Raw genomic sequence first — 12,359 nt, forward strand, 5'->3', positions numbered from 1 at the left:
AAGCACCCTTGGGCTGGCACAAATCTCTTGCGCCGGCCCAGGAGGGTCGCAAATGTGCCATGAAGCATGTTTGCTCCTCTTCAGGAGCGAGCTGCACCAGCACACAGAAGTGCGCTGGAGTGAGGAGGCTGCATCCAGCCTCTGCGGCGGCTTGCCCCGGATAGGTTGCGTAGTTCTGTGGTGGGGGGAAGGCGGGTGGGCGGGGAGTGGGAGGCAGGGCTGGAACCTAGCAGTTATGTCAGATCCTAGCCCCCATTCCTGAGCAGTGCAGAGTAGCTGCAAGCCGCTCCACTGTGCTCAACTTATGCCACCTCCGGAGGTGGTGCAAGTCTGAGGAGACGCATTGGGGCTGCAGTGGCTTACCCGGGGGGTAAGGGAAAGAATTTCCCTTTACCTCCAGCTGAGTGGGGCCCTATCTTGCACTGAATACAGTGCAGGACTCCTGGCCTGCCTGTTCCAGTGCAAGATAGGATTGCGCTATAGGATGCAGGTCATCTGGTCTGAATGACTTGAATTCATTTAGGCCAGTTAAGTGGTTTCTAACTAGTTCCCTGTCAATTCTAATCTGCAGACCTATGCCATTCAGGTTTTCATTACCTCTGTGGGGATGTAAGCATATGCCAAGGATCCATCATTCTCATTTGCACAATCCTCCTTCTGAGAGAAGACAGACACAAAGTAGGAGTTGAGCGGTTCTGCCTTCCTTTTGTATCCAGACACCAATTGGCCATCCTTATCAATGAACAATCTCACTCTCTCATTTCTCTTCCTCTTCCTTTTGGCATACCTTTTTTTAAAAAAAAAAAAAGCACCGTTTTGGTTGTTCTTGACATCCCTGACCAACCTCAGCTCATAATGAGCTTTAACATTCCTGACCCTCGACCTACAAGACCGGGCTACCTGTCTGTACTCCTCCCTGGTGATCCGTGCCATCTTCCATTTCCTATCAATGTCTTTTTTAATCTTCAACTCGCCACTAAGATGCTTGTGCAGCCATCTTGGCTTTTTGAGGTGTCTTCCCCTTTTCCTTTTTTCATAGGAATTGTTTCTGACTGCACCTGTAGAAGCTGCCTCTTAAGGAGCTCCCATCCATCTTGGGTCCCTTTTCCCCTTAGTTCATCAACCCACGGGATCCTACCTATCATTTCTCTGAGCTTATTAAGATCAGCCTTCCTGAAATCCAAAGTACAGGTTTCACTACATATTCCTTTTGTTTCCCCCAAGTTTGAGAATTCCAGAAGTTCGTGATCACTTTCCCCCAAGGTTCCTACTACTTTGACCTCATCAACCAATTCCTCCTTATTGGTTAAGATCAGGCCAAGGATGTCCCCCCCCCCATTTCTTCCTCTGCTTAAGATAAACTTATCCTCTAGGCACAATAGGAGTTCGTTAGAGCTCCCATGCTTGGCCAAATTAGTCTCCCAACAGATATTCAGATAAAGTCCCCCATTAGTACCACCTCATTACTACTACCTTGCAATGTCTGCCATTTGTTTCAAGAAAACATCATCCACCTCCTCTATAATGTTGTGCTTGTTCCTTTTCCACCTAATGTTCCTTTTCCACCCAGATTCTCTCCACAAGGCAACCCGGACCATTTTGTCAGTTTGTGTAAAATGGAACTCTACAGTTAAACACCCAGAGGGCTTTTTCTCTAGCAATGTGTCCTTCCTAGACTTGTTTCCCTGATGAAGTTCTGAAAAAGTTACAGAACAAAATGTTGGACTTTTTACAACATAGATTTTTCACAACCATGGACTTTTCACCCGGATATGTTAAATTGTTAGACTTATGCACTGTTCATTTCCTAGCCATGCTCTCCAACTCCTAGTTAGTAAATAAGGGTCAAGGTATATAAGGGTCAAAATGTCACCAGAACTGGAAAGCTGCAATTCTTAACATAGCATTCTGGAAATGTAAAGAGTGGACAATGGAATGTCTGTATACAGCCTTTTGAGGTTTTCAGCTATTTATAGAACTGAATTGATCAAATCAGTTAATCGTACAGGAAGTCAACCCTGACTGTTCATTGGAAGGACAGATGATGAAGCTGGAGCTGAAATACTTTGGTCATCTCATGAGAAGGGAGAACTCTTTAGAAAAGACCCTGATACTGGAAAAAATCGAAGACAAAAGGAGAAGGGGGCAGCAGAGGATGAGATAGTTAGATAGTGTTACGGAGGCAATGAACATGAATTTGGGCACACTCTGGAAGTTAGTAGTAGACAGGGGGCGTGCTGTGGTCCATGGGGTCACAAAGAGTCGGACACAACTTAATGACTGAACAAGAACATAGAACTGAAAGCATTTAATTCTTTCTCATTGCCTTTTTCAACACTGGGTTTTTAACCATTCATCTTTAACTTTACCACAGGGATTCAGCTGTCTCCAACAATAAAACACCACACAATAGTTCCATCAGCCACATTGAGTCCGTCCTCCAGCAGCTTGATGAAGCCCAGGTACAGATGGAAGAACTCTTCCATGAGAGAAAAATTAAGCTAGACATCTTCCTTCAGCTCCGGATTTTTGAACAATACACCATTGAGGTGAGAGTTGTGTAGGTTGTTCATGAAGGATGGGGCATAGCTGAGAATTGTGCTTCTGTCTGTCTGTCTGTCTGTCTGTCTGGTAGGATGAAAATCATGTTTAAAAACCAAAAGGTTGACAGTCACTCCTGCCCCCATTCTGTAGTGATTCCGGTAGTCAGTTCAGAATCCATATAACACATCCGCCAGTGAAAATTGTCTAGTATAGAGCAACAATTTAGAATGTCATTATAACATGTAAAGATTTAGAAAACAACTCAGCATGTTACCATCAAAATACAGTCTATTCAATTAAGAGGCATCCCCAAAGCTACTGCAATAAATATGTTTTCATTGTCTGTTGAAAGATGGATAAAGATAGACTCGGGTGGTCCTCCTCTGAGAAGTGTTCCAGAAAGTGTTCTTTGTGCCACAGCAGGCAGGCTGGTGGGCAGACTGGGCCCAGGAGGGGGTGGTGCCCGATCCAGATCCTTAGTCCCTTCCCAGGTGGCACTTAGTCCAGATCCTAACTCCACACCTCCCGGGGTGGCCTTGCCTAATGCTGGGATGCTCAGATCTGCGCCTCCACTTGTAGTGGTGTAGATCCAAGTAGCCCCATTCGGTCCACTGCCATGTTACTCAGGGTAAGGGGAATTTATTCCACAACCAGCTCCAGCCCAGTTCTGAATGCAGCATAGGCCTGCTGGCTTGCCTGCTCCAGGGCAGCTTAGGATTCGGCTGGCCGAGTCTTAACCAAGTAGAAAGTTGGCATTCAGAGCAATCCTTACAATTATTAGCCTCCAGTCAAGAACAGTAACCTCCCAAATAAATTGAACATGAATAAAATGGATAAATATTTTGAATGGATAAATATAAATAAATGGAACATGAATAAAGTGTTGAGGTTTCATTTTATAAGAGATAAATGGTGGTATTTTGGATAAAACCACCATATTTACTAACATTATTAGTAGTGAAGAAGAATAATGTGCTATAAAAGCTGAGAGTGTTTTTATCTGAACATGCTTATCCATGGAATTGCTGGTCCAGAAGTCTGTGGGGTTTTGCCGCATGCAAGCTGGGTTCTGTTGGAGCAGAACCACTGCATTCTCTTCACCACTAATAGAAGGGCTCCTCCTGAATCTCAGCATGAATCTCCGAGTGGCATTTCCTCATGCAATTAATTTAATCTAACATTTGAAATGTGTAAGGAAACCTAAAAACCCTCATTTGTCACTGTCATTAAAGAACTGTATTTGATTTTGGTGTGAACAGATTTTGAGTGGGCACACGGGTGCCATGTTTCATGTTGCTTGTACCGTACTCAGCATTTTCCAGTCTGCACTCTGGCTTGTTTCTTTCTCAGGAAAGGCTTTTTGTTCTTCAAAAAGAATGACTTGTGTGACAAGGAAGACATTGATGGTTCTCCTGTGACTTCTGCTCCTCAAACAGCTTTGCCAACTTCAGTGGGTGATCTGAAATAGTAAACTGTATGGATGCTCCCACAATTCCCATTTCTCCTTGGTTTCATCATCTCCAATTTACCCACACAGAGCACTGGAACACAGTGCATGGGAAAGCTCTGACCTTCCTGCCAGTACTTCAGCACTGCATGCTGCCAGAGCATGCTTCACAACTGCCTTACAGCAACCGGTTCTAGTGGAACATTCTAGTTCTAGTTCCGCTTCTAGTGGAGCGGCCCATTAGAATTGGGCTGTTTTTCACAGCCACATCATCAAATTGCTGGGTCCTGCCTCCAGAGCTGGTGATTAGCTCTTGTTGGCCTCTGATGCTGTGTGAATACTTCCAGAGCATCCTGCAGGTCTTTGCTTGAGCAACATGTTACCTCACCTGCTCCTGCCTTCTTGTTTAAACCCTGTCCTCATGCCCACCACTCTCTGCCTTCCTGAATCTAATTCAGTTCCTTTCCCGCTTTTGCCTGTGTCACATCCCTTTGATTTCTGAATAGATTCCTTGGCTAATTTTTCCTTGTTTTGCCCATGACAACAGTTGGACTTTGTTCCGGATGGATTCTAGCAGCCTGGCCAGACCTTGCCTTTGTAATTAAATAGTAAAAAAAGGAGAAATAACTTCAAAAACTTTAATCATGATGCTTGGCAGAAAAACAGGCAGCCGTTTCTAAATACTTTTTACATGAAGATATGTACCTGGAAGAATACATAAGGGCCTTTCAAAATCAACAGTGATGGCTTTGCGCATGCTCCTCATTTTGCTAGTGTATTTTCCCCTGTTTAAAAAAAACACAGGGGGTGACATACAGAGTAAGGCTTTGCACTACAAGTTCTATTGCAAGACATCCTCCTCACCCCTTCCTTCCCAAGCCCTCCTTCAAAACCACTGGCACTTGGCAGTGCTGTGGGATGTGACCTTTGGAGCTGCAGGGAAGGGGGGATATTCAGAAATTGCAAAAACCATGAATGGATGTTCAGTTGTGCTTGGTGTTTGTGGCTATTTTCTGACCTGTTGCAGCTTCTCTGCGGTCATCCCAGATGAGGGTCCCCCAACTTCAGCAGTGGTTTTGAGGGGGTTTCAGGAATCTTTATTACAGAGGAGGTCACCATGAAGAAGCTTTGCACTGGCACTCTTTGAATAAGGTTTACCCTGGATACCACCCACTGAATGTGTGCCCAGGGCCATGAAACAAGAAAGCAGATTTCCCATCTGCCTTAGACATTTGCTGCGACTAATAATCCATTATTAGCACTTGAATCCTGAATATTATAGGGAAGAAAATCTCTCCAAGACAACTCAGTGCAGTGAATTGAGCCTTTTCTCAAAATCCAGAGGATTAAAGTTAGGCAAACTCTGGCCAATCAGTTCCACGTCAAGGGAGTATTAAAGCAAAAGCCAGACAAGCCTCATTTTACATCAGGTCAGTAGAAGCCTCACAGGCACAGCACAAATAGGAATATTTTCACATGAGAAGATCATGGCATGATGTTATGGTGACTAAAACAAAGCAGGCATTCTGTTTCTGGGTTTAAATGTATTCATAGAGTAGCATAACTGCTACCACTGCCTGAAAGGGAAGCATGGAACATGGGAAGCAAGCAAGACTTTTTGAAGCCTGAGTCATCCAGCTGATAAAGTGTCACACTTGGGGGAACTGAAGTCCTGTCTCTACCTTCCATTGTAAAATGGAAAGAATGGTGATCTAATTGGCAAGGCTTTTGTGAAAGCAAATGCATGGCACAATTGTAAGGGCCAAGTCTTTGCAGGGACCAAGTTGCAGAAGCACAACAAACTTCCTTTTCTTTAAATCCAAACGGAAGGGGTAGACCTGGTTGGAAGTGGAGCACCCTGGGAGGGGGAAGTTCATTCTTTCCCTGAGTGCTGCTGTTCTGAAAAGTGTTCCTTTCAAGTTGTGATTTGCTTCTAAAGCAAAATTGCCACTTTAGGGGCAAATCCATGGGGTGATTTGCAAAATAAAACAACACATGGGGGGGGGAGAATGCGCTTCCTCTTTCCTACACATCCAGGTTCTGGATTTGCCTCCTTGTATTTAAGAACACAAGTGCACCTTTGGTAGGAAGCAAGACTCTGTGAAGCAAGACTCTGTGGCATGCTTGTATAGTTTGACATCCTGCTCTTAGAGTCAATTAAACAGCCTAGAACTAGGGTAACTGAAGGGCTTACTTCCACATGAGTCTTTCCAGTTCTTTCATCACTCTGAGTGCCCCTGTGCTCTGAACTGAGGTAGGTGACCACCTGCCAGGGACGGGCCTCCTTTGTAGTGGGGCCTTCCTTATGGAACACTCACTCCTTATCGATGCCATTCTTCACAGAGCTAAAAGCTTTTAGGCACCAGGCTTTGGAATGGCTTTTGACAGTGTTTGGTAGTTTTACTGCTTTTGCAAAGTGATGTTATCAACCACCTTTGGAATTTTAAATTAAAAGGTATGATAGAAATGTTTCAAAATGAATGAAATACCCAACAAATTTGAACTGTTTTCTCTACATGTATGTATGTATGTATGTATGTATGTATGTATGTATGTATGTATGCATGTCCTCTCAGGCATAACAGAGGAAGCCTAAGGTCGCTACCTGAATTATCATAGTCAAGCTACTTCCTATTGATTTTATGGTGCTTGACAACACCAAATTTAAATTACCCACTATCTCAAGACTAGATTGTTTTTAGCCTAAAATTATACTGTAGTAACAATTATTTCTCTCTCCTTCTTTATGCCAAATATCCTATAATAAATAATTTCCTGCTCTATCTCCATTATACCTTGCATAGTAACCAGTTAAATTTGCTTGGCTGTGAAGTATAGGCTGTAACAATAGACCAGTATAAAGCAGCTTTAGATACTGTAGTATTTCTTAGTAACCAGATCTGGGGTGACCTTGAATGCTTACCCTTTCTTGCTTGTAGGTGACAGCTGAGTTAGATGCCTGGAATGAGGACTTGCTGCGGCAAATGAATGATTTCAACACTGAAGACCTGACTCTGGCAGAGCAGCGTCTTCAGCGACACACTGAGCGGAAGCTGGCAATGAACAACATGACCTTTGAGGTCATCCAGCAAGGGCAGGATTTACACCAGTACATCATGGAAGTCCAGGCCTCGGGTAGGTGGACTTGTAATGCCTGGCAATCGGCCATTACAAAAATGTAAGGCAAACAGAAATACATAGCATGAATCTGTACCTGTTATATACTACATCAGTGTTCTTCAGCCTTTGGGTTGTGACTCATTTGGTGAGTCATAGCAATCTTTCAAAACTTGTATAAGATCCAATCCAATAATGGTACTGCCTTCTCAAAACTGAGTTCTTGATATAATCCTGCAAAGCCTCTTCTTGCTGTCTTGTCCCATAGCTTCTAAGGCTGGCCCTGCTCAGGCTGCTACCTCACAGGGTTGTTGTGAAGACACAAGTGGGAGAGGGAAATGGCGCAGGTAAGTGGTGGGATGGACAGCATTAGGGGGCAGATTGGGTCCCAGGAGGAGGTGGGATTGGCAATCATCCCCGAGGCTCAGGTTTGGTTGATTCACAACTATGAAAGAGATAATCTCTGGAATGTAAAACAATCCAGAAATATTAAGTGATTAATATTAAGTAATATAATATACTTATGTTTTATGGTGCCACTGCCATCAACAGAAATAGTTGGAGAGAGAGGTACATTGGGAAAAACCTCATCACTTTCCCCAGTCACATAGCTGATAACCTAAGATGGAGAAATAGTCAGAAAGTACTCTCTGTTTTTCTCATGTAGAATTTGTGCACAGTGTTTGCTTAGTGCCTGAGAATTCTTCAAAGAGTATGAAATGACAGTGTTGGTAAGGGGGAAAGCCCCAGAATATCTAGGGGCTCTGATTTCATTCACAGATTTAGTCTTCCTGTTGAAAGTGCAAACAAGTCAGAGCAAGGTAAAACATGGGTGTTGTGGAATGTCTGGTCTTGTCATCTGCTGGACTGAAAATGACACAGAATTGAAAATGACTGATTCATTCTGTTTCATGGCTCAAACAAAGCAACTTCTTCATTACCAAATAAAGTAGAATGGCTCTTGAACTTCACATGCACAGCCTGGTAATCTATCCTTCCCTTTGGGAGCATAGTTTTTTCTAAATGCCAGACATCACACACATTTATTATAATTAGCTTGCATATGGTGTTGTGTCCTCAGGACTTTTCCAGCATTTAGTATGCTTGACTTCACTACACCTCTTTGATCTGGCTACATTCACAATTTTCAATCACACACACACGGCTGCTGTATTTCTGATTGCGATAACTCATCGGTGGCAATCAGTAAAGGGCCTAGGATATCAAAGGGCAGCCGGCACTCCTGTGATGAATGATTTGCCCTTTCTGTCTTGTCACATGTCACACAGTTTTCTGCCACACTGCTGGCATACAGAATGACGAAGTGGGGTCTTCTCAAATGCTTATTTGTGTTTTGTACAGAAAACATTTCTTGGATGTTCTTTGGATTCTTTGGTCTTAGAAAAGTGCTCATGCATTAATATGCTGGGTGAATTGGCTTTTGTAAACCCTATGAAAGTATAAGTTAGCTGCAGATTTTTCTAGGACCCTTGTTGTTATTAAACAAAATGTCGATGTACTGGAATTTTGTTCTTAACGGTTTGCAAATTTGATCAAACTCTACCACCTTCTCAAAGAATCTAGTAATACTTGTACTTTCCACATTCCTTCAGACAACAATCTGTATTATACATTGCCAGTTATAGAACTCTATCAGACTGAGAGCCTACCTTCAGCCTACTTCAGTCTACTTCTTTTTTCTTAGTGCTTAATATCAAGCTCTTCTCTTAACCTTTTTTTTCAGGCCCTCTTATAGCCTTCTTCATCTCATTATTTATCTCTTTCTAGCCCTTTCAATCCCCTGTCTCCTCATAGCTTATTCTCTGCTCTCATGGCTGATAGAAAAATAAGAATGAGTGAATATAACATTTTTTTGGAAGTATGTTGGTGCGCATGCTATAGATAGTGAAGAGAAGTTTCTTATGTGCAGAAATATGCATAATATAGTAACCTAGCCTCCAGACACTAAACAGTGAGTTTGAGCTAGAGACTTTGCACTCCAGAGATTGTGTTGTTCTGGCTCTTTCCTGTAAAAAAAGTTCAGGAGGAAACTCATTTAAGACCAATCAGAAATGTTTCCAGACTCTTATTCTGGGACTGGTAGTTCAAACCTGGTGAGAAATCCAAACGCCCTGCTGAAAAAATCCACCAACCATGTAAACCTTTTCTGTTCCCATACACACACTCTCTCTCTCTCTCACACACACACCCAAAATTCTTGTTTGAGGAGAACAATACATAACTTATGGCTTAATCTTATTCAGATGCTGTGTCAACATCGCACGGATATCCTTCATATCCTAAACCCATCAAGGCAATGCCATGCCAGCACAACCTTCCCAGTAATGCCGTTGCAGTCCTCCTAGTAATCCTGTGACAGCCTTCCCTAGCAATGTTGACAGCGTCCATGAAAACTCTGGCACAGTCCATCACCCATGGAACAACTTCTCGATATCGGCACATAATTGGCACAATGTCGGAGTAACATCTGTGTATCATTGGTGTGGTGTCCAAGGAGCTAATCACTGCATCTACCCAGCCCTAATGCCAGTGACCAAAGAAGCACCGCCAAGGTGAACTGAGCAGGGGGCAGAGGCAGATGCAGGGCCAAAGCTGGGGGGTGCCCCCCTTCATATCCTGGAATGAGCAGCATAGCAACAGGCATCTCCACTAGCCATAGGGAGGTGCCCTAAGGACACCCCCACAGACACACATACACACCACATGACACAAGGGTGCTACACCATCCCCTTTGTGTGAGAGCTACAATGGTGTCAGCTATAAACGGACAAACACGGACTTGCTAGGTTCAGGTCACCTAATCCCACCAACACAAATGTACACATTCAGGGAATACCTTTTCAACTACAGCAGAGGGAGGGCAGAAAGCTAGCTCACTTGGAAGAGGGCAGTCATGTACAACAGACACACAAGTCTCTCCATGGCAAGGGTTTGAGAGAGAGAGTGTGTGTGTAATAATACCACAATTCCAAGAATGCTGATGGTTGTGAACAGGTCAGGAAAAGAAGGGGCAATCAGATCTGAAACAGGGCTGTAAATGTTTGCTTTTCAGGTCTTGGTAGTGTTATATTACTCCAATGCTAGGAAATTCAGAAGTTCCAGGATAGATCAGCTGATGCATCCAATAAATTGAATGAATGGACCCGCATACAGAAATGATATCCTTGCATTTCTAAAATAATGTCCCAATTTGACTCAAATGATTAAAAAATCAACTTATTTCAAACCAAGTGTATCTACTGAACTAATAGCAAAATTACTTCCATGGGAGCAGGTGGCCAATGAGCAATTTAACTGAACAATCCCAGTTTGAATATATCTCCCGCCAGTGCAAGATTCAGTGCTGAAATTGCTTTCTGATTACGTAAATAATTCAGTTTCATTGGCACTCACTTCAGCAGAGTTGCACGGAAATAAAAAAAAATTGCTTTGCTTGGGATTGCTCTTAACATATGGGGAGATAGGATTAAATTGACTGAGCAGATTCATAGGATAACCAAAGGATGCTTAATCACTTTGGGTTTTTATAGACATTTGCTCAGAATCATGTCCTAAGATGGCTGCAGACTGAACTGCATTGGCACTGAATGGTTTTTTTAGGAACAAATGGTAGGTTGGATGATGCTCAAGAGCTACACTTTGTTTACTGAATGTCTAGGCTGCAATCTCTCATTTTCAGTGCTGAACAAACCACAAACCTGTACAAGTAAATAAATAGTCTCAATGAACCCACCACATAAAGAAACAGGGTATTAAAACAGTTATAGAACCTATTTCCATACTCTTAAGACCATTTCCTACAGGTTTTTTTCTTATGTTATTCCTTTTTTCCTTTAGTAGTATGAGGCAGCAGTATCAACATATTCCTCCAGAATCTGTATTTATGATGAAATTTCAGAAGGATGTACCTAATGCTCACTGTTTCATGAAATCAATGAAATGAAGGAGCTATGGAGAATTTTCAAGCTGAATTCTCAGTTTGTTTAAAAAAGTAACTGGTATTGTCACTAAAATGTTACATCCCAGCAAGTCCAAGGGCAATTATTCATCTCAAAATGTTCACTTTGGTTGGCCATAGGTAAGAAAAGCTTACAGCTGGAAGAATGGCTTCTTTCTTTTGCAGCCCTCCAAAATATATCCTACAACAAACACCAACTGGAGAGAAATGAGAGCTGGTGTTGTGTAGTGGTGAAGAGTTTGGGCTATGAATCTGGAAGTTCCGATCTCGTTTCAAATCTCCTATCTAGCTTGAGTTACTCCCTCTTAGCTTTATCCCCAGTGTCACATGCAAAGGAAGGCTAAACATATGAAGGACTTTGAACACTTGGAAGTACTATACAAATGCTAAGTATTATTATTAAACTGTATTTTGTACAAACTAACCAAAAGATTTTGCAAAGTATCTGTATATGTGAAATGGTTTATCATCTGAAATAAAATACCTGCAGTAAGGTTCAGGTGATTTTGGCAGGTCACTGTGTTTCTCGAGCTAACCTTTTATTCTTGGAAAGTGGCAGCAGCATGGCTGCCTACTTTTCCATTTGAGAACATTTCCTTTCATTACAGGCATTGAACTGATCTGTGAAAAGGACATCGATCTAGCCACGCAAGTTCAAGAGCTGCTGGAGTTCCTTCATGAGAAACAGCATGAGCTGGAGCTCAATGCTGATCAAACGCATAAGCGGTTGGAGCAGTGCCTTCAGCTCCGGCACCTGCAAGCAGAAGTCAAGCAGGTTAGAATTTTCACTTTTGCGTTAAGGCTGTTGTGTGTTGGCTCTGGTATGTCTGGAAGTTATGCTTTGCTGTGCAGGCAGTTAAACTCCTCAACTGCACTGCACAGGACTTGCAAGGTTGTGCAAGTTTCATCCCTTACTATAATTGTAGATGTAGTCTCCAGTCTTAGAAGGCATGAAAGAAAAGACAGCTTCCCATTGTGTAAAAGCTTTTCTGTTATTCATGAGAGTTTTACATACATTTCAAGTGGAATCTACCTCATAGGTTCTAAAGCAGAATGCATTTCCCCTTTACATATTCTCTGGGAAAACTGTGAGTGACTGAGGGTGCAAACCTAACCAACTTTCCAACACTGACATAGCTTTGCCAATGTGGCGTACACTGCGCCTGACTATTTTGCATTTTAAAAACAAACTTCTAATCCTCTTTTTGTATAGGACAATAAGCTATGTGGACAATATCACAGGGGCCTCAGGTAGAAGATGAGTCTTTCGTG

At 42.7% G+C, this 12,359-nt stretch overlaps 1 protein-coding gene across 1 annotated transcript in view; it reads left to right on the forward strand.

The window, feature by feature from the left end:
• LOC136645156 (kalirin) overlaps positions 1-12,359 on the forward strand; it is a 250,046-nt gene that overhangs the window by 172,390 nt on the left and 65,297 nt on the right. The window contains exons 13-15 of the mRNA XM_066621402.1: positions 2,375-2,549; positions 6,931-7,126; positions 11,696-11,862. Of these exons, the coding sequence (XP_066477499.1) occupies positions 2,375-2,549; positions 6,931-7,126; positions 11,696-11,862 (538 nt within the window). The remainder of the gene's footprint in view (positions 1-2,374; positions 2,550-6,930; positions 7,127-11,695; positions 11,863-12,359) is intronic.

The sequence above is a fragment of the Tiliqua scincoides genome, chromosome 1 (genome assembly GCF_035046505.1).
Source record: "Tiliqua scincoides isolate rTilSci1 chromosome 1, rTilSci1.hap2, whole genome shotgun sequence".
Classification (NCBI taxonomy): Eukaryota; Metazoa; Chordata; class Lepidosauria; order Squamata; family Scincidae; genus Tiliqua; species Tiliqua scincoides.